The following is a 22,012-nucleotide window of genomic DNA, read 5'->3' on the forward strand; positions in this document are numbered from 1 at the left end:
GTTGGAAATCAAAGCACTGAAAATTAATTCAATGAAACAGTTTTCTCATAAAATTTTAATAACTCTTTGGAATATATGTAAGTAGAATTGTAGCTAGGCTTGTAAACTTAAATGCAGATGTATTTTATTCTAACTTCCAGTCCCAAATCTCAAAATTGCAGCGCTCTGATTCTTGGCCCTTTTGTTATGTTGTGACATACCTCACTTAGAGTAATTACTCATAGTATAGAAACAAGCTGTAACAAAGTAAGCTATAACATTGGAGATACCTTTCTATTAGTACGTGCCATCTTTACTGCTTTTAGAATAATTGGTGCAATATATAAAAAGACTTACTAGCATATATGTAATCTTTGAAAGCAATTTATTTATTACCCAACTTGTCCTTTCTGAGAGGGATTAAATGTCAGCAGTGGTGAATTTGTGTTAATCAGATTGATGTAGACAGTCTTACTATTGATATCCATAGTTACAGGGGTCTGTAGTACACTAGATGGGATTTTGGTTTCCAGTGTTACGCAGGACTGATGCTTTACACGTTTTATTTAACATGAAGGAGAATTTTAAATAAAAGTGTCCAACTCCATAACCTACTGACTAAAACATGAAGTATCACAATAATAGGCATGCTTAACTGTGTATGTGGGAGTTTTCAGCTAAACTGAGTGGATCCAATTACAAAAGAAGTGGTCTATTTTCCCCCTTGCAGCTTAAGTCTGTCATAAGAGTCTTAGACTCCTTCAGCCATGTCCCCAGAGAGAAAGTGAGGCTTTTAGAATACAAAACCAAAAAGCCTCACCCTGTTCTCCTATGACTGCAAGTTCTGGAGATTATCACTAGTCTTGGGAAGGATGTCCTCAGGTTCTTTGGGGATGACCCACAACTCAAAAGCTGTGACTGGAGTGTACTATCTGTGACAGATATCTTGCAGCATTTTGGACTAGAAAAAAAGCCATTTGGTGATGACATCTCTTATGTGCTTCTGCTCCTAATAAATTGGCCAGCTGAGATGAATGTGGAAAGTGGGGTTGAATATAGGAAAAGTTGTCATTTCTACAGAGCTTTGACGTTTTAGAGGTGGTGGCACAGAGGTCTGTATGTTGAAACATGACTACATAAAGCAGAAGGTATAAATATTCAAAGTTATAAAATGAGCATTTATTGCAAAGCCTTTCTAAAATAATATGCCTGTTTCCACAGGGGTGTAGTTCCTTTCAGCCAAAGGAAGAAAATGCTAGAAAAGGCCAGAGCAAAAAACAAAAAGCCGAAGTCTAGTGCTGGTATCTCCTCCATGCCAAACATAACTGTTGGAACCCAGGCAAGTGTAACTCTCGTGTGGCGTTTTTATCATGATGTATGATGGGTTTACAGCCTGGTATTGAAAACAAAATGAAGGTTGTATTCTTTCACGCACAAAAGTTCTATCAGTAGTATGGAATTAAAATAGTATGTTTTAATTATATGACTGTAAATTTATGTGTTCTGTTAGTGTTGTCATGTTACATGTATGACTAATGGCTGCAAACATGGAGGAACAAGCTGTACTAATACAAAGTACTTCTGTTTTAACTTACCTACTGAGAGAAAACATGTATCAATATATGATTCTCAGTAGGGCACATAGCTTTGTAAATTATTCGATGTTTAAGTCTCTAATATATTAGAGTCTGGGTTTGATTTATTTATGCAGTGGGATAGGCCTTTGGTGTGAAGCCTTTACCAGAAAGGTTAATAGCTGACACAGAGGGTTGGGATTCTTTGTGATTAGTATTAGAAGTAGTATGAGACAAAACAGCTTCTTCTGAGGGAGCACATTGCTTTCTGTTCCCAATCTGTTATAATCAATGCTGGGATGAGTCTTTGTTATTAGGTGAATTGTTCCTTTTGTGATTGAGCATCTAAATACTATTTATTAAGCAATTGCACTGCTAAAGTGGTTGCTTTCAGCTGTGAATTACACAACAGTCTCTCTTTTTTCCAGAAGAGCACATAGTACATCATGGTGACTTCCCTCTTCATCTAGTTCCATGAGCTTTATTTTTTGAGTACTGCATATGTCACCAAGAAAATTGCATGCATATATGATTTCCCTCAGTATAACCTGTTGTTCTCATAAAAAATATTTGTGTCTGTAGGTTTGTTTAAGAAATAACCCCCTCTATCATGCTGGAGCAGTTGCTTTTTCAATCAGTGCTGGAATTCCTAAAGTGGGTGTGTTAATGGAATCTGTTTGGAACATGAATGACAGCTGTCGATTTCAGCTTCGGTCACCTGAGAGCTTGAAAAACATGGAGAAAGCTAGCAAAACTACTGAGGCAAAGTAAGTATTGAGAACACACATGCACACACCCAGGACATTTATTCTCTTGAATTGATTGATTAAAAAATGAAAAGAAGAAAGGTTTTTGTCAGTTTGAATTTCCTGCTGCCTTTGTAAGATTCTGACTTTCTTGTTACCTCTGCTAAATGTGCAGAAATTCTCAGTGCCAGAAGGGTGTCTCAGTTGTGTGAAACAGCTATGCAAATATGAAATGCAGAAGGAAAGTTAGATTTAAGATTTTCCTGCAGTGTCTCACAAAATTTCTGAGATTTTTTATTTTAATAACAAAGTGGTTTTGTTATGGAACTATTTTCAGGCCCTTCATGGCATTGAGAGATGTATTTCAGTCCCTCCATAGTCTGGGGGTAGGTAGAGGAAATGAGGCTGACAGTTGCCATTTAAATGTTTCTTAAAACAGGATTTAAACCATTTCAAGAAAAGCTTGGAAAAGTTCAGCAGTTAGAGCTAGTGTTTCAGGTTTCTATACAAAACTGGTAATTATTCTAGTCTTCAAATGAGACACATCTAAGGATGTTTATTTTCTGTAATACTGTATCTATGCTCAGTTAATATTATAAAGCTACTATCTGATAAAGCAGGTAACATTATTCCCAACATCAGATGTATAGTCTTGTCAGTTAGATGGAGTATGGAGTTATTTCATTAAAGTGTTATTAAAGGAATGTGGCTGGGATGTCATTGTCATGGAAAAAAATTCACCTTTTTCCATCTTCATGCTAAGTGATACCTTTTATTCCAGACCTGAAAGCAAACAGGAACCAGTGAAAACTGAGATGGGTCCTCCACCATCCCCAGCTTCCACTTGTAGTGATGCATCTTCAATAGCAAGCAGTGCATCTATGCCATACAGTAAGTAATATGTAGCTCATAGTAACATAAAATATTTGTGTAGCTAGAAGTTTTCGTAAAAGGAAGTTCTACAAAGATTCTGTACTGATTTCAGAATCCCTTTTGGTCTTTTCAGTCTGAACTGCAGTATATGTGAAAGCTTTGTAATAGACATTACATGGATTACATGGATTGTCAGTGTTAAATTTAAGAATATTAATATAAGCAGTGACTGCTTGATGTAAAGTATATCTAAGTAAGCATAACAGTTCTCAGAATCAAAAGTATCTTTCCAGAGGTGATAAAGAGGAAGTTTGAAGATAAAGTTGTTTATGTGTAATTGGAATATGACAGTGATTTTCTTTACAGCTGAGAAGTTGAACTTGTTTTGGAAAATTCCCTTTAAGATTAAGCTGTTTATTACACAGTTTGCCTTGCAGGTGAACTTCAGTGCATAAAGCAGTAATTCATAGTCTGTTACATAAAATGCTTAAAACTAGACTTTCTTTACTAATGCACAAAAGCAGTGAGAGAAGTCTTACAGTACAGGTTGTACTTAAAAACCTAGAAGGCTACGTTATAATTTATGCAACTTACGTCTTAAGCATTTTTCCCTTTATTTAAACCATACATTTATAAAGAGTTGATTACAATGCTATCATTTGAAGAAATCTCTCTGCTCCTGCTTCTTCTCATTGTTCATATACTGCAGTTCTAAAAAGCATTCATCTGGAGAATCAAATGGCCTCACTCAGTGGCCAAGAATCTCATATGCTCAGATCTGTAGTACTAATTAATTTTTGCTGCTGCTTTCTTCTCTCTAGCAGTTCTTTCAGCTGTGATTTTTCACTGACTAATTTTGCTTGGGATTTTGTACTAGTGTTAGAAGTTAACTTCACAGTTGGCTTAGAAGTTTTCTGCTTCTGACTTTATAAATACATTATGATTATGCTGTATACTCAATTCAGGAGATTGAAGGTTCTTGTCAGTGTTAAGTTAGCCATGTTATGTGTTGAAATTTGATCCCAAGTGTTAATACAGCTATTGTTCAGATAATATTTTTGTAGCAAATCTAACTATTGCAGTTACTATTAGCCCAAATAGCTATGTTTCTGCCTCATTTGCTACTCTTCTAGATGTTTACCAAAAATCCATATGTAGAGGACAAAGTTTATTTGTAACAGTGATAAAAAGCACTGAGCAGGTCTGAATGGTGTCATGATGTCAACCTTTTTTGTTACAGCTTGAATATTTAAACCCTGATGAAGCAATTTATTGTATTCTAATTATTTTGTTTAAATGCCCTTAAAAATTGCTTTTTATCAGATTAGTGCTAATTTCACAGAAAAACATGGAAGTGGCATGGTGTAGTGTTAGGTAGCTCTGACTTTTAAAGTCATATTCTTGTTAACCTCTTGTAAATTTCTGGATTGGACTGTTGATAATCTTTTTTGTGGGAAAGGTTTGATGTTTGAACATTGCATTTTGATGCTTTAATTAAATATTTCAAATCTGTCCATTTTGGTAATAACTTTTTTGTCTCAGAGCGACGACGATCTACTCCTGCCCCAAAAGAGGAGGAGAAAGTAAATGAAGAACAGTGGTCTCTGAGGGAAGTTGTGTTTGTGGAAGACGTTAAGAATGTTCCTGTTGGCAAGGTTTGTCTCAAATCCACTGTCCCACCATTTTTAAAGAGGGAAAGAAAAAGTTTTGCCTTTTAGATAAGCTGTTAAAAGAATCGTAGCTTTGGGGATGCTGCAGAATATTTATGACTAGACTTTTGTTTCATCTTTGCTTGTCCATAACACAATGAATGAACACACAAAAGACTGAATGTGTTGTGAATAAAAAGTGATGAATCTTAAAAAATAAGGTTCTGGTACTCTAAGTTGAACCACAGTATTAAGAAAAGCAGCTGTGGTTTTATCCAGAAGGTTATTTTTGGTGACTTAAGAAATAGTTCCTACTTGTCCAATGAGATTGTGAAGGGTTACATGTGTTGTGACTGACTTTCACATATACAGCAGCTGAATATTCAGATGAATCTCATGTTGTTGTAACATGCTGACAGATTTATTAATTTTTTATTTCATTAATTAGAAATGCCATGCTTCATTAGTATGACTGTAAAGTTATTTGATGTATTACTTTATTTTGTCCTTGGAATTTTTTCATTTTCCCTCTAGTAAACCTTTGCTCTTAGTGCTGTAGAGGGAAATGCTGTTTCTCCTTTGGCATCGTTGTGCAATGTTAGGAAGGATCAGGTCATCTAGATAGTTCTCCATTTTGCTTTTAAAAAATCAGAGTAACAGGAAAGCCAGTAGAGGTTTTGCACAAAATGAAGAGTTTGGGTTGCTTTCTGCTGGATTCAGAGAAGATTAAAAAGAAATGTTACCAGAAGAGAAAATAGCTGTCCACACCAGGCACGTGGATTTAGTCCTTCTACTTACATCTCTAATGGTTTACTTCTGCAAGAGTGGAAGATTTGTCTTGAGCAGTATCTTTGAAAGGGGAAGGCCCACAATGAATTTTCGCTATCAGTTTTAGGTCATTTCTGCAAAAGGGTGTGTGGAGCAACTTAAATCATTGTAATACTCAAGTTTCTGTAAATGAAGTTTTGAGATCTAATTGAAGTTGCTTAAACCATTGTTTGCCTCATATCAGCTTTGGGAAAGCCCTGTTGTCTCTATCTGTCCTTCACATTTTGGATCCTAAGATGTTCAGGACAGTTTTACTGTTTCTGTATACAGTTGTAAAGGTGTCTGTGGGCTGTGTCAAGAGCTACTATAACAAAGTAAGGAGTAAACCATAAGTCTGTTAGGTACACTTTTGGATTTAGTCATCTTTCTCATTGGAATATATTCCAGTCTCATTACCATTTAAATCCTTCATGGTCTTGGTGCAAAACTAAGCCTTTGTTCCCTCAAGTATGTCATTACATGGAGGAGACAATGATTATAAGATTGTCCACCTAGTGGAAGACTGATATAATGAAAAATCTTGGCACTTGTTTGTTCTGTTGTCTGTAGTGGTAAGAAATACGATGGAGTCATCTTTCACTGTCATTTAGAAAAGATACAGGCTGAAATAATCCTTCGTTACTGCTCACTAGTATCAGAGGAATAGAAGTTGCTTTTGTCCATCCCATGCACTTTCAGATACTCTACCTGCCCGCGTTAGCTTCTGGATCTCCTCTGCTGGAACGGGTTAAATGGTGTTTGGAACTACAGTTAGAACAAAAGGGTAGAAAACCTGTGATGGAGATGCCTTTTCTTCTTTGGTGTTTTGTTTTGGTCTGAGGCTTTCCATTGGCAGTGTCCAAGGCCTCACCAAACTACTTCTGTTAATCAAAGTTATCCTTAATCCAGTGAGACTTACATGTATTACCAGTTTTGCAGATCCTGTGCCCAGAAAGTTTACCAAGTCCTAGAGATTTTGTGAAACACGAATTTCAATGGAGTAGTTGTTTAACTTGTACTTTGTATTGTATTGTTTCAGTCAGTCACTTGAACGTTGTATTTTTTTGATTTCTGTCTGAGATTGAAGTCTTTCAATTAGAAAGTTAAATTGAAAGAGCTCAGGCTGGATAGAGTCCCAGAAGAGTTACCTAATGCCTATTAGGAAGCTTCTTAATCTTTTAAATCTTTAAATTTTTGATCTTAATTTTAAAGAAATGTGTTAATATTTCTTTGGAGGTGCTTATTCTACTTTGAGGGTAGAGGGAGGAGCCTTTTCTGTGATGTTAAAATTTCTTCCATTCCAACAAAGAGATTAGGTAGGAAATAAAAAATATATTTACCTGGTTTTTTGCTGCTGTGCCTTTAGAGGGAATCTGGTGTTTCTGGAGAGGGAAAGAATCTACAGATGACTGGTGGATCCAGACAGGTTTACTGCTGAAAGGCTCAAATGCTGGTAGTCAACTTAGTCTGAGTAGCCTCTAAATATACCAATCTTTAATGTGATTTTTAGTGAACAACCATAAGAGAGAAGGGAGGAGAAATGGGGCTCCGGATCTGCTTCCACTTCTTTTTGAGGAAGGGACTTCAGAGGAATGTTTTTTGCCTGTCAGTGTGCTTTGGCATTGTGGCTTAAAGGAGTGTGCTGGTGTGATAGTAAGGGTAAAGGAGACAACAATGTATGTTCGTCTTTTCAGGCTATCAATTACTTTTTCTTTTCCATTAAAAAGGAGGATCAGATCTCATTATCCTGTAGCTGAAAACACTCTAAAATGGATCTTCCATTTGGGAAGAAAACCTTTATACTTCAATTTTTGTTGCTTAATTTTAATTTGTTTGATTCCGTTATTTTACTTTAGTCCTCATAAGGCAAACATTGTGTATAGAGTTCTTTAAAATGCTTGTTTCTAATTGATGAAACTTTTGCATTAGCAGTACTGATGGTATAAGTACACTAGTTCTGTAAGCTTAAAGCGTTGAAATCCTTTAGACTCTTGCATTTTATTTTTGTTAAACTATTTTTCAATGAATTCAAACTTACATAATTTCAGTTAAAGAAGCAACTTATCTATCTTGTTCAGTGCCAACCCATTATACCACATCTCTGCTTTGGAGCTTGTTATGTACAACTGCTATCGGATGTTTCACTCAGGCTCCTAGTTGCTTGCTGCATGAATGGATAGTTTTATTTTCTTGATGTGCAACAGCCAATAGCCATACTAGTAACTGCATTTTAGTTACCCTTTGAAGAAGTTAAGTTCTTCTCAGCTAAAGCTAAATAAATGTGTTTTCCACTTTTTTAAGCTACATGATTTTTTTCTTGAACCATAAAATGGGAAAGAAAGGTATTTGGCATGTGGAATTTGAAAGAGTCACCGTAGAGTTCCAGCACTTTAAAAACTGGAACATTTCTTTGAACACGTGAAAAGTGATGCAGGTGATAACATTAAGAGCAGACAGAAAGCATGTAGAAGAGAACTTGTAATCATGGAGATAGGAAGCTTTAAATATTTGGAGATTGTGCCTTTTCTTAAGGTGTGTTTCTTCCCCCCACCCCAGCCCCTGATTATAAATTTGAAACTTAGTAAATGAGATATCATACATCCTGCTAGAGGTTGACCATTTACAATCTTCTGTTTGCAGAAGCAGCTCAGATTTGTAAAGTGTTTGTAGCAACATTTAGTCATTAGAAAAACAGTCCCTACATGTCATACTAGAAGCTGTAGCTGAGCCATTGGCATGTTATTTCAGACTTATGAGTTAGTCTGGTTACCGTGAAAACATCTAAATGTACCTGGATTAATTTTTTTTTACAAAAACTTTTTTTTTGTGTAGTGTTGTCTGGCAAGTCTCAAGAGGACTTTGCCCTTGTAATGTCTAGATCAGAGTTAATGCTCATGGATGTTTCAAGTAGGCCTGAATTTTGAAACTCCTGGGTAGTATTCTTACAGCCATCAGTGATTCTCTTGTACTAGGGTTTGTACTCTGAGAGTGAATTTTCACTATATGGGGAGCAAGTGCTTTGACTGTTTACAATAAACTTTGTTACTAATACTTTCATATTTGCTTTTTCTTTTCCTGATAGAGGTCTATTTTATTTTGAAGCAAATCAACCTAAACTGTTTCTGTTCAAAGCTTTTGGTAAAACTGTAATGTGTTCTGCTTGTAGGTGCTAAAAGTGGATGGTGCTTATGTTGCTGTGAAATTTCCAGGCACATCCAGTAATGCGAACTGTCAGAGCAGTTCTAATTCAGATCCTGATCCTTCTTCTCTTCTCCAAGACTGTAGGCTGCTCAGAATAGATGAACTGCAGGTATGTCTTTGTGAAACACTGAAAAAAATGGTTTGGGTATTCTGAAATGTCAGCACTGTGAGTTTAATTACATCTTAAAATTTAATGCGTGTTTTCAGGTTGTAAAAACTGGTGGGACTCCCAAAGTTCCTGACTGTTTTCAAAGGACACCTAAAAAGCTGTGTATTCCTGAAAAAACAGAGATCCTAGCAGTAAATGTAGATTCAAAAGGTAAGTAGGACTTACCCTGTAAGATACTCTGGTGGATCCTTTATTACCTGTTTCTCTTCCTAGTGGAAAGCAACTACAGTCAAACTATGTAAGCTGTTGTTTCCATTGATACTGGTAATTCCTTAAAAGTGCTTTAGTTAGGAGTTCTTTTACTGGATGCCATCAGTAAAAGACATTAACTTTTTTCTTTGTGTATCTTTGAAGGAGTGCATGCTGTTCTGAAAACTGGGAACTGGGTTCGATACTGCATATTTGACCTTGCCACAGGAAAGGCTGAACAGGAAAATAATTTCCCTACTAGCAGCATTGCATTCCTGGGTCAGAATGAGAGAAGTGTTGCTATTTTTACAGCTGGACAGGTTTGTGGTTTTGTATCTCAATCATTTAACCTCACTGCACTTCACTTTCATCATCTTTGAATAGGATGGTACAGCCTTTCATAAGGCTTTTCTGAAGACTGGCAAAGAAATAGTTCTTCAGATGAGTTATGAAAGACTTGCTGCTACCAAAAATATTTTGAAGGCGTGATGGGAATAGCAGTCTAACTCACTTAAGCACTTTTAATAATCTCACTCAAATTCTACCTTGAATACAAAGTAAAAAAGGGGGGAAAACTTGACAGTAATTCCTGTGTTAGTGTAAAATTGTCATCTAGTTATATTTTGGAATTGGATCAGATGAAAATCCACTCCTTCAGAATAAATGGCAATATTAACAAGAAAAAACCCAAACAACTGTATTTGATATTAAAAACGATACACTGAGGTTTTGTGCAACTCTTTCTATTATCTGGTGTTAAGTATCTTACCCGATTACAACTTAATTACACTGTACAGGCCTTTGTGAGGAGGGCTGATTAAAAAATACTAGAACTGTTCTAGTAACTTCTGCAAATGTGATATATTTTGCTTAGGATAGTCAAAGGAAATACTTTTGGCAAAAGAACTGAAATAGAATGTTTCATTTTAATATATTCAACTTTCTCTGAAGCATTTAAGTAAACTAAAAGTATAGGTACTATGTGTTTCATTGGTAATGAATATAAAGCATAAGAAAATACTTTTAATAGTATTTAGTATGTTAAGCACATTTCAAGCATTGGAGAAAGGAAGTGTATTATCTTATTCTACCACTTGTCATGATAGAAGACAATGATCTGAATGAGAATGTAGGGTAAACTGTTGTCATTTCTAGCAGTCAGGCAGAACTGGACCTTTTGGGAAGGGTAATAGTCATAAATTGTAGAGACTTAATGATAAAACTTTTTTTTTTTTCCCCCAAATGTAGGAATCTCCTATTATTCTTAGAGATGGAAATGGTACAATCTATCCAATGGCAAAAGATTGTATGGGTGGGATACGAGACCCTGACTGGCTTGATCTTCCACCTATTAGTAGTCTTGGAATGGGTGTTCATTCCCTAACAAATCTTCCTGCTAACTCGACCATCAAAAAGAAAGCTGCTATTATCATTATGGCTGTTGAGGTAAAGTATTTTCTTTACTACAGAACTATGTACTTTTTTTTTCCTCTTGCATTAATAAAGTTATGTGTAAAGCAACGTTGTATTTAGATACCAATTTGTAGTTTCACTATTTCAAAGAAACTGATTTCAACAGAAGATCCTTTTAGAAACTAGAAAGTACAAATATGTTTCTATAATAGAGTGAAAGATCCATTTTGGGGGTGCATGGCTTCTGTATCAGGCTTTTAACTAGTAATATTTTTTAGGCATTACTTTTAAACCTGTTATCTTTTTATATTTGCTGCCAGTGTACAATTTTATTTGTTTTACGACTGTATAGTTTGTTTCTGATGGATCCAACAACTTGTTTTCTTGTGTATCGTATATTTGGACCATACATTAGGAAATTAAGTCAAGCAGAGATATTCTATCCTTCTCCCCCCTTCAGTCACCTGTAGAGTTCTGTACTCATCTGTGCTACTGTATGAATAGGTCTGTTGTGAATTTATTTATCAAACTTGCATACAACCACAAGTAATTTGGTGCAGTTAGATCTGCTGTGTGCTGTGCTGCCACCAGGAGGTACTGTGTACCTGTTAGGCTATGATGCATTTCACAGTGGAGTATTCCATCACTGTAAAAAAACTTGTTGTATATGGGGTGAGCCTCCCAGACCTTCAGCAACTTTTGTTTGTTCGCTTTTCAAAATGTATATCACTTGTTTAAAACAAATTGGTAGGAACTAGTTGAGGTAGACCCCTTAGTTTTTCAGTTGTACCACTTTTTCTGTTACATGTAGCCATGAAGTAGAAGTAATCTATTTTAAGAACCTAGCTCTGAAGCCAAAGGCATAGTTTTGTGAGCCTGATAGCTTTGGCTGCTTAAGCTTCTCCTTACCTTTAATTTGTCTGTGCCTGAATGCTTGCTGATTTCTGGTTTTTATCAGTGCTATAATTGAGATGATGTGTGTTCTCAGAAGTTCCTGTACTAACTTCCAGCCAATGTCCTAGATTTAGGCCTTTCTATTAATTCCAGAACCAGAAAACTGGAAGTTAGGAAGCTTGTATGTCTGCCTTTTGTATTTTAAATTGTTAAAATACTTTATTCTTTTGAGTGCAGAAACAAACTTTAATGCAGCACATTCTTCGATGTGACTATGAGGCTTGCAGACAATACCTGATGAATCTTGAACAAGCAGTTGTCTTGGATCAGAATCCACAAATGCTGCAGACATTCCTTGGCCACAGATGTGATGGAAACCGCAATATTCTGCATGCTTGTGTGTCTGTATGCTTTCCAACCAGCAACAAAGAAACAAAAGAGGAAGAGGGTGAGCTCAAAAATATAATGAAAATACTTTGAAAATAAACTTTTTGTATATTTTCAAGAACATTTGAAATAAAGGCTGTATTTTTCCTATACAGGTGTCTTAAAATTTAGGACCTAAAATGTGTCCTAGCATTCAAAGGTGCTGTGACAACATTGTTATTACTGTCATAAGGATTTGTAAGAATTGACTAGTTAATACTAGGCGGTTTTTATTGATTCTAAAAGACAAACTTTTCACATCCACATGTTGATTGTAGATGAAAAAAAGTGTTTTTCCACCTTTCTATCACTAGTATCCCTGTTATTTCACTAACAAGCTTTTAAGAGAAACAGTATTCAATATTTTTCAAGTTTTATAGTATATGTTAATGTCTTCAGTAAGAAATGCTTCTTGCAGTTGACGTGTAAAGAATGGCCTTCTATTGACATGTAAAGAATGGCCTTCTGTTAGTGCCACTTACTGACACAGTTAAATACTGTTATGTAAGAAGTACGCTAACAGAACAAGGTTGCTACGTCAAGCACTCAAAAATTAGGAAATGCCAGAATAAAGTTTACCCCTGTGCTATGCATGGGTGTGCATTGTGAAATGGTCTTTAATTACACCGTCATACTATTTTTTCCACAGGACTACCTCATTCAGTGCACAAGATGGACGGTGCTCACCGAATGGGTAGCTATTCAATATTTCTTTTTATCCTCATCATTCAGTGTGTGGCCCCATTCCTTATTTATTGCACACCATACAAACCCTACACTGAATAATGAATGAACTTTCTTGTGGGATTTTTGTATGGTGCTGTCATTGAATTTTAGTCATTTATAGACTTTAATTGTTCCTCATAACCCTGTTTATAAAATAGGGGTAATGCTGCAGCTTTCTCATCTCTTGCTTGAACTTTAATTATAGCTTGAAGTTTTTATGTATTCAAAGCTATTCACTAATTTTGAAGGTTCTGTTTGAGAAGCTTAGGGCCTGATCTGATTTTTCTTTTTTTTTTTTTAGTAGGTATTATTTCAGAACACTTTATTCTACAACTGGATTACTCATAGTTTTAGTTGGTTTCTGAATGTTAATTATTTCTGTGAGTTGGGCACCTTTCAGGTGCCTAGAAATGAGTAAAATGTATCATGATCATCTGCTGTAAAAACTTGTTTCACAAAGTACTGTGTGCTGTTAGATGTGGCAGAAATAGGTTCCAGTTCTTCAAAGTGTTGTTCAGTGGCATTAAACAGAAGACAATGCTTCCCCTCTCCTTGCCAAGCTGTTGCTGCCTTACTACATGCCTTTCAAATGTTGTAGCAAACAAGGCATAAACAGCTTGCTCATTGTACAACCCTTCATCTTTAGTGTGTCGTCCATCCTGTGCACTGATTGAGGCAGGGGTCTTGTTGTGGGGGCAGACAGCTCCCCCCTTTCTTCCAAAAAAAACCCCAACCCAAATCAACCAAACAAAACCTAACCAAGAAAGATTATTGTACTGTAAGCATGCAAGGAAGCAGAAATAAGGATGCATGGGCAAACTTAATCTGACTTTTACTAATTTGAGTGCTTGTCTTTGCAACCTTGACGTTTTTTCAGTAACTTCATTTGGATGTAATTTAACTTTCTGAAAAATGAAAAATGTGAACCTGATAGACTTTTAACACCCCTCTGCCTCTCTCTTTCCCATCATAAAAATTCTTTTAAAGGGGATTCATATCTTTAGAATCAAGTCACATCCACCATCTGCTGTAACTGTTAGCAATGGATATTAAGACAAGCTTATTTTCTGTGCATCATCTGGAGGGCAGTGCTGATTAATGTTACTGTCTGTAAGTTGTACAGCCGTCTGTTAAACTGAAAAGAACTTTGATTTAGGAGTTAAGGCTTCAATTTCAGACTCTGGATATGATGTTCCTTAACAATTACAGAACATACTGCTCCTTCCCAGCTAGTACCTGCCTGAGATTCTTCACTCTTCTTCATATAGATTCCTCCTTAAGTGCCAGAAAGGGAATATTATGGGCAGGGATAAGCTTTTTCATTCTCGGATCCTGTGCCTAGTTTTGCCGTAGCTCCTGCAGTGCTGGATTAAAGAATTGCAGGAAAAGTGGCCCCAGACCTGCAAAGCTGCTGTTTCTCTGTGATTTAATATCTCCTCAGTCTTGCCAGTAGAGAGGATCTTGGAAGAGACACATTTAAAAGAAAGGTCCAAAGCTTGTGAAATCATTAAAGAGACATGAAACTAAATTTCAGATAATTTTACTGAACACATACAAACTGAGTTTTTTTTCTAGAGAACTGGGACAAGGTTCACTGTACAACAGAATAGCAAATAACCCTTAAAGCCAGGGCATTTGCAATAGGTGGATCTCCAAAAATGAATAGTGACTTCATGGGTGGAGCAGTGAAAATTCAGCTGTAGTTTACTGCTGGACCAAGGACAGGTGAAATCTCTTTGTTGCAGAGAACAGTTGTATTGCTTTGTATTGCTAGAGGGATCACTCTTAAGAGCCATGACCCCCTTTGTGAGGGCTCCAGAAGTACTATGTGATCACAATAAGTAGCTGCTTCAAGTTGTACTGTAAATGTGCAACTCAGCAATTTTTTACATTCTGTATAGCACTTGGCACAATTCAGCTGTGTTATGATAAGGACTTTTAGACATCATGGTAGTGAAGGGTTTAGATGTTGGAAGAAATGCTTGTTTTGTCTGATGTAAACTGATTATGCTACCTTATTATACTTGTACCACGGTTTTCCTAAGCATGCTAGAGTATCTTAGAAGCTCACGAGTTTGCACTGTTGTCCATAGGTGCTCACTGTGAAGTGCGGGGAGGGTATTTTTATGGTATTTGGGTTATTTTTTTGGTTGACAATACTTTTGAAGCCTTGACTCGGGAAGTGTCTGGAATAAGCTATGTGAGATGTCTTTATCTCTTGCTGATACCGAAAAATGAAAGCTTATTCTGCAATTTGAATGCCTTCAGTTTCCTTCCTTGATGGCCTTTTAGAAACCAAACCCAGTCAGAATCATGGTTATGCTTGTCCAAAATAAAAATTTATATATGAATCTATATATGATATATATATGTCCAAAATAAAAATAGGTATGTGAATCTGTCCCTCTAAAAAATCATAAAAATAACACAGGGAAGGTTTTATGATTAGTGATGTTTCATACTTTATAGTCATTCCTTATAATTTTCCCAAGTGAAATGTTGGCACTAATGCTTTTTCTCATCTTTCAGAAGCAGAGCGCTCTGAAAGAAACACATTTGCAGAAAGACTCTCAGCTGTGGAAGCTATTGCAAATGCCATCTCTGTGGTGTCAAGCAATGGGCCAGGAAATCGGGCAGGATCATCAAGCAGCAGAAGGTAAACTGACTAATGCTTTATTTTTGTTTTCTCTATGCTAATTTCCATATTAATTACCAATCTCAGTGATTGTTTCCTTCAGTCTAGTTAAGCAATGGGCTCTATTGCTAGTAGCAAGTCAGATTTCACTTCTTCAAGTACCAAATTAGAGTTCTAGTGGGTTTTTTTGAAGCTGTTTCTGGTGTGAAAACTAGTGGTGGGATATTTCTAAACTAATTCTATTTTCTGCAGTTGGGGCATTGTCTCCTCAGTTGTGAAGTGGAAATGCTCCTGCCTGTGGGGAAAGGGAATTTGAGGATAAACTCTAGTCCTCTTTACTAAGGAGAATTAAATTTTATTGTGGAAGTACTGTGATAGTGTCCAAGCTTTTGCTTTTAAGAGAATTTTGAGGGAGGTGGTCTCTTACACAGATAAAGAATACTGCAATCAACATGACACCAGTGGGAAAGAACTTAAGTTGATTCTTTTTACCCTAAGTATTTATATTATAGTGGGAGTCCTTTGTATCTAGGTGTCCCTAAAGGATAGTTTTTGACCATGACAGAATCCTAATTTCTGATTAAATTTATATTGTTCTTCTTTCCATGATGGTAATAGAGTGGTGCTCTCTGTGAGGGAATTTGATGGTTCCCTGGACTGAGTTCTAGTTAGTGCAGAGAACTCTGGAGGAGGGCATCATACTTTTTTTTTTTTTCACTTAGCTCTGTAGTCAAAGGAATTGGAATGAAATGCTGTCGTTATCCATCCCAAGCTGCAGTTCTCATCCCCATGATATTTTTGATATGGGAAATAAGGGTGATGATTGAAACTTCTCCCTCAGGTTCTGTCGGAGACATTACTCTTAAGAGGTAGTGCATTAAAAAATACAACAAAAATCAGAACTACCTTTATGTTTGTACCTCTTTGTATTATACTGGGTTCTTTGGCTTCTACCTCACTCCTACTACCTTTCCCTCTAGGAAGATGATACAGCATTTCTCGAAACTGTTTATTGACTGTTCTCAGTAAAGTAGTGTTTCACATTAAGTAACCTTAAACAAATAACTCCTTTCAGAATTTATTTTTTTTTCCAAGACCCATTTTTGTCCTTTCATTAACCTCTTCTTGCAGTGAGATTAAAAAAAAACCCAGCAGCAGCAAGAGCTGCTGCACAATAATCCTCACACAATAACACCCTAGCAATGAGTTTAAGGTAAAATCAGTGTTAAATAGAAGTAATAATGCCCCTCAGCTTCTGCTTTTTATTCTCATTATTCTTTATGCTGAAGAAAAATGGCGATAAGAAGAGTTTGGTTCCCTTTTTCAATGTGCAATTCATTTATACCTTTGTTCTGTATTAGTTTGAGATTAAGGGAAATGATGAGAAGATCTTTGAGAGCTGCTGGATTGGGCAGACATGAAGCTGGTGCTTCGTCAAGTGATCACCAGGACCCAGTTTCTCCACCTATAGCTCCTCCCAGCTGGGTTCCAGATCCTCCTGCAATGGATCCGGGTAAGTCTGCTCATGTATCACATTAAGACTGTAGAATAAAAGATTTAATAAAGGCAACTATGGTTTTTAAGATGAATCACTTAATTTCAGCTTGAGACTGAAATACCTTATGTCATTGAGGTAGCAAGTGGTCATTGAGGTAGCTTTTGAGAGTTTACTTAGACTGAACAGCTGGTTTTATTCCAGTATGTGTCTTCGTAATGTTGGTGTCAAACTTCTGCAAAGTGTGTTTTGTAACACTGAGTTACATTACTAATCTAGGAATGTGGCCATCTGTAGGAAGTGCCAGTTAAATACAGAAAGCCTGCAGTGTGCTAGACATTGCAGAAAGAGCATGTTGTTAGGGATGTTTTTATGTATTGATATACATCCTGCTGTTCTGTTTACTGAAAGATGGTGACATTGATTTTATCCTGGCCCCCGCTGTGGGATCTCTTACCACAGCAGCGACTGGCACCGGCCAAGGACCTAGCACCTCCACGATACCAGGTGAGGACATACTGCTTCTCTGACTATGCTTTGGAAGGAAAATGATCTCAAAAGCTGTTTTTGCCTGCACAGACTTCCTGCATATGAAAATGCCTCTTATCAGAGCAAGATTGGATTGAAGCAGAATTTCACAAGTGTGCAGAAAGTAAATGAAGCACCATGATGTGTTTTATGTAAAAATTATTTTTACCTTGGGAATGGCAAGCATGTAAAAATATGGTAATTGGTACGGAATTGGGTTTACTGTCTGTGTTTCAGAATGTGATTTGGAACTGAAATTTACTTCGGTGAAATGTTGCTGAAACTGGCAAACCATTGATTAGTCAGGCTACTGATTAATTACCCCAGTGAAACATTGAATTGTTTCTAATAAGTAGTCATTTTTTGAGGAAAAACTGTTTCTCTGCAATTTTTCTTTTTTCTCATTACAGGTCCTTCTACTGAGCCATCTGTAGTGGAATCAAAGGATCGGAAGGCAAATGCTCATTTCATACTGAAATTACTATGTGATAGTGTTGTTTTACAACCTTATCTTCGAGAATTGCTGTCAGCTAAGTAAGGATTTTCGTATGAATTCTCACTATCCTTTGTAATGTTACACCACCTGAAATTTATGACATAGAAGCCTTTTAGTAAAGGTTATTTAAAGGTGCATTAGTTAAATTGGAAAATGTTAGACTATTGGCTGTATTCGTGGCCTACCATCCCTTAACAATAGGTCTATTTCACAAAAATAAAACGTATAAAAGAGTGCTTATTCACTCTGCGGTTTCTCTGTTTGCACAAGATTAGCAGTGCTCATTTTTCATAGTTTATTTCCTACCTTGCTTGTTAGAACAAAAAAATTCAGTGTGTTTTAACTTGTCTGCTGTTCTTATCCCTAGGGATGCAAGAGGCATGACACCATTTATGTCGGCAGTTAGTGGCCGGGCATATCCTGCTGCAATTACAATTCTAGAAACTGCACAGAAAATTGCTAAAGGTACACCAGTTTCAGTAATTATTAGCCTGTGGTTTCCTTCTGAAGTTTGGCATGTGTGCAGATTCATTATTAACAGTGCTTTTTTGAGTGTGAAGTTACATGTGTTTGAGCAGCGGGTAATGGTGGTAAGCATCTCTTTCCAAAACACTGTATGTTGCTTTATGTTTTGGAAATATGCCTCTTAAGGAGTATCTTCCTCTTTTGCTGTGAGTATATTACAGTAGATTTCTGTGAATATTACTGCTTTTGTGCTCTTCCCAGTCTTTTCAGCATTTCATTGATTTACAGATATCAGTGGATTATGGTACTGCTTTTCAGTAGCTCAAAGGTATCACCTGGAACTTCTCTTTGAATTGGAAAAAACTATGTGATATAGCACTGTGCCAAGCTAGATCCTGTTCTTGAAAAGACTTCTGTATAAACACATTTTGTGACTCTCTTTCAATGTTGGTATCTAATTGTTTAAGAGAAATACATGAAGTTGAACTTAATGAGAAACTTCAGATTAGGACTGCAGTGTGACAAAGCCTTATAGGACTGTGGTGTTCCTTGTAAGAATATTGCCCATGAATTACTTTTTAATCCTTCAAAACAGTGGTCCACTGACTTGGTTAGAATGTCAGCAAATTAAAAGCAGGGAAGAGTTGGTGGTTGTATTTTTCAATCAGGAATTTGAAGCAGCATCTATAAGAAATACCTGTAACGTGACAAGCAGAAAGCTTTGTCAAGCAACTGTGACAGAGACTTTATTCAAAATTCTAATTCTGTAGGGGATTTTGTAATGGTAGATGTTTGTACAGTATGGGTTCTGTTGGTGGGGTGTTGTTATTTTGGGGTTGGTTTTTAACACTGGCATTCTATTGTTCTTTTAGCCGAAGCAACTTCCAGTGAAAAAGAAGATGATGTGTTTATGGGAATGGTTTGTCCCTCTGGTACAAATCCAGATGATTCTCCTTTGTATGTTTTGTGTTGTAATGACACATGCAGCTTTACATGGACTGGTGCAGAGCATATTAACCAGGTAAGGGTTTTTGTTGTTTTTTTTTCCTTAAGTAAATAGGAAGGTGTTTCAACCATGGATTGTGTTAACTCATCTAATTTTCAAATTATTAAAGTTGCATTGTTTAGTTTGGTATGATCATTGCCTCCTCTAATTGCTCTGTACTCATAAAGCTGGCTGTGTTGGTCGGAGTATGGCTCTTTGTGAGTGTGGCTTTTCCCCTCTGCTAACTTTGGCAAAACTTTTCATGGAAACAGCTTTTTGAAATCACTGAATATTCAAACTAACAACAAAGTTTAACTTTCTGGAATTAACTTAATTCTAAGTGAAGGCATGAGTTTGAACAAGTGGTTTTTTTTTCACTGTAACCTGGAATACTGTGAGATTGCAACTGCTGCAGGGAGAAAACTGTGTAACATTTTTGGTATTACTTTTTTTAGGATATATTTGAATGCCGAACATGTGGCTTATTGGAATCGCTTTGTTGTTGCACAGAATGTGCAAGGGTCTGTCACAAAGGCCATGACTGCAAGTAAGTATTGTATTCTCTTTCTTATAATGAAATCAGTATTTTGTGGGTTTGTTTTACAGATAGTTTTGGTTTTTTTTTCCTTGGTTGAAGTGCTCAGATATTTGACAACAGAAGTTTAATAAAATATTTAAAATACCTTCCTTCTGCTCTGCAAGATTTGTTTGATGAGTTAGAATGGAAAGAGTAATCTGAAGCTGTCTTCTACTTTTCACTTTGTAGAATTTAAAGTGTGTAATTCTAATTCTCAAGGTGTTTTATATTCTGAGAAGAATATATCTAAATAATATATTTTCTAATTTTGGGTGTCTCTAGCAGTTTTCTGAAGGCAGTGAATGAATCCTGACGACAGATCACTTTTGTAAACTTTTAGAAAAGTGTAGCATATTAAACTCCTAAGTCAACTGTAATAAAGGGAAAAGTGAATAGGCAGTCAAAGGAACAGTCAAGAAGTCTCTGAGCAGTCTGGCAAAAGCTTTGAAGCTGCAGAGGTTCTTTGGCACTGTTAGAGGGTGTTAATATTACAGCATTAATATCCAGGTTATAATAAGCTAACAGATGCAATTATAACAATGTTGTTACAATTCTGTGTTGTAAGAGTTACTGCCTTTTACTGCATGTCATGAAGATTGGCAGCTTCCTTGGCTGGAAGGCTATTTTGGGGAAGGATAAATGGTCTTGGATAAGTTTCAGTAAGGTACTATGAAAAGCTCTGTAGTGAAACTGCCCTCTTAAAATGGGTGTAAGAAACAAGAACAGCAAATATCAGGTGTTGCCACATACAAACTACATCTTTCTTTTTAGCTAGGTTTTGGCATCTTGCTACTGCAATAAACAAGAAACCCTTAGCAGGAATCTTAATGTGCACACTAAGACCCCTTGCCTGTGTAGAAAATGTTTGGTATGTTACTGAGCAGTGTTGCAGCTCACCTTTTCTGTTTCTTGTAGACTCAAACGAACGTCTCCAACAGCCTACTGTGATTGCTGGGAAAAGTGCAAGTGTAAAACACTAATTGCTGGACAGAAGTCTGCTCGCCTTGATCTCCTTTACCGCCTGCTTACTACCACAAATCTTGTTACCATGCCAAATAGCAGGCAAGTTTATATTTCCAATGACCAGGGCAGAATAATTGTTACTATTTTTTAAATATGTGGTATATCTCCACTAACCGTTTTTTCATTACAGGGGAGAACATCTGCTGCTGTTTTTAGTACAGACAGTTGCCAGGCAAACTGTGGAACACTGCCAGTACAGACCACCTAGAATTAGGGAAGATCGTAATCGTAAAACTGCAAATCCTGAAGGTAAGAGCTGTTTCAGTGTAATAAATGGCAAATCCCATGTTTCAGTAGCTCTTTCTTAAGTTGCTTTTTTGTCTCCTTAGATTCTGATATGCCTGATCATGATTTAGAACCTCCTCGCTTTGCTCAGCTTGCTTTGGAACGTGTTTTGCAGGACTGGAATGCACTGAAGTCCATGATCATGTTTGGCTCCCAGGAAAACAAAGACCCGTGTGTATTTAGATATAGTTGTCAATGTAAAGTTTGATGTGATATTTGAGACCTGCTGACTTACATAAAATTCATTTCCTTTCTTTTTGTTCTTTCCAAGTCTTAGTGCAAGCAGTAGGATAGGTCATCTTCTGCCTGAAGAACAAGTTTACCTTAACCAGCAAAGTGGAACTATTCGCTTGGACTGTTTTACTCACTGCCTCATTGTCAAATGCACAGCAGACATTTTGGTAAGCACTTTTAGCCATGTTTTACATAGCTTTTCTGAATAATATGAAACTGTAGATTATCTCTGGTGTTATTCTTGGAGAGTAATTTGAAAATAACTTCGTTTGTAGTATTTTTGTAAATCTGCAGTGCTACAACTGTGATCTCCCTTTAAATCTTAATGTGTCTTGTTTTATGCCTCTAAATTCCATGTCACTATATTGGGTTGTAATGACCTGTTTCTACAGCTCTTAGATACTTTACTGGGTACTCTGGTAAAGGAATTACAAAACAAGTACACGCCAGGGCGCAGAGAAGAAGCTATTGCTGTTACAATGAGATTCCTGCGTTCTGTGGCAAGAGTGTTTGTCATTCTTAGTGTGGAAATGGCTTCCTCCAAAAAGAAAAAGTAAGTGAAGTGGTGGGATGTCTGTGAGCGTTGGCTGTGGTGGGTTTATTTTTTCAATATTTATTCTGTTATTAAATTAGTCGATAAAAA

General features: G+C 36.5%; 1 protein-coding gene across 2 annotated transcripts in view; it reads left to right on the forward strand.

The window, feature by feature from the left end:
- The window catches only part of UBR5 (ubiquitin protein ligase E3 component n-recognin 5), an 86,380-nt gene that overhangs the window by 41,467 nt on the left and 22,901 nt on the right, over nucleotides 1–22,012 (forward strand). For both annotated transcript variants that reach the window (XM_034070145.1, XM_034070150.1), the window contains exons 13-33: nucleotides 1,201–1,318; nucleotides 2,136–2,320; nucleotides 3,081–3,190; nucleotides 4,715–4,827; nucleotides 8,795–8,938; nucleotides 9,037–9,148; nucleotides 9,353–9,507; nucleotides 10,436–10,633; nucleotides 11,732–11,942; nucleotides 15,176–15,302; nucleotides 16,643–16,794; nucleotides 17,188–17,283; nucleotides 17,715–17,838; nucleotides 18,168–18,265; nucleotides 19,138–19,286; nucleotides 19,706–19,797; nucleotides 20,743–20,889; nucleotides 20,981–21,099; nucleotides 21,180–21,306; nucleotides 21,407–21,536; nucleotides 21,762–21,922. In XM_034070145.1, coding sequence (XP_033926036.1) covers nucleotides 1,201–1,318; nucleotides 2,136–2,320; nucleotides 3,081–3,190; nucleotides 4,715–4,827; nucleotides 8,795–8,938; nucleotides 9,037–9,148; nucleotides 9,353–9,507; nucleotides 10,436–10,633; nucleotides 11,732–11,942; nucleotides 15,176–15,302; nucleotides 16,643–16,794; nucleotides 17,188–17,283; nucleotides 17,715–17,838; nucleotides 18,168–18,265; nucleotides 19,138–19,286; nucleotides 19,706–19,797; nucleotides 20,743–20,889; nucleotides 20,981–21,099; nucleotides 21,180–21,306; nucleotides 21,407–21,536; nucleotides 21,762–21,922 — 2,868 coding nt within the window. The remainder of the gene's footprint in view (nucleotides 1–1,200; nucleotides 1,319–2,135; nucleotides 2,321–3,080; nucleotides 3,191–4,714; nucleotides 4,828–8,794; nucleotides 8,939–9,036; nucleotides 9,149–9,352; nucleotides 9,508–10,435; nucleotides 10,634–11,731; nucleotides 11,943–15,175; nucleotides 15,303–16,642; nucleotides 16,795–17,187; nucleotides 17,284–17,714; nucleotides 17,839–18,167; nucleotides 18,266–19,137; nucleotides 19,287–19,705; nucleotides 19,798–20,742; nucleotides 20,890–20,980; nucleotides 21,100–21,179; nucleotides 21,307–21,406; nucleotides 21,537–21,761; nucleotides 21,923–22,012) is intronic.

This window comes from Melopsittacus undulatus, chromosome 1 (genome assembly GCF_012275295.1).
Source record: "Melopsittacus undulatus isolate bMelUnd1 chromosome 1, bMelUnd1.mat.Z, whole genome shotgun sequence".
In the NCBI taxonomy this organism is placed as follows: Eukaryota; Metazoa; Chordata; class Aves; order Psittaciformes; family Psittaculidae; genus Melopsittacus; species Melopsittacus undulatus.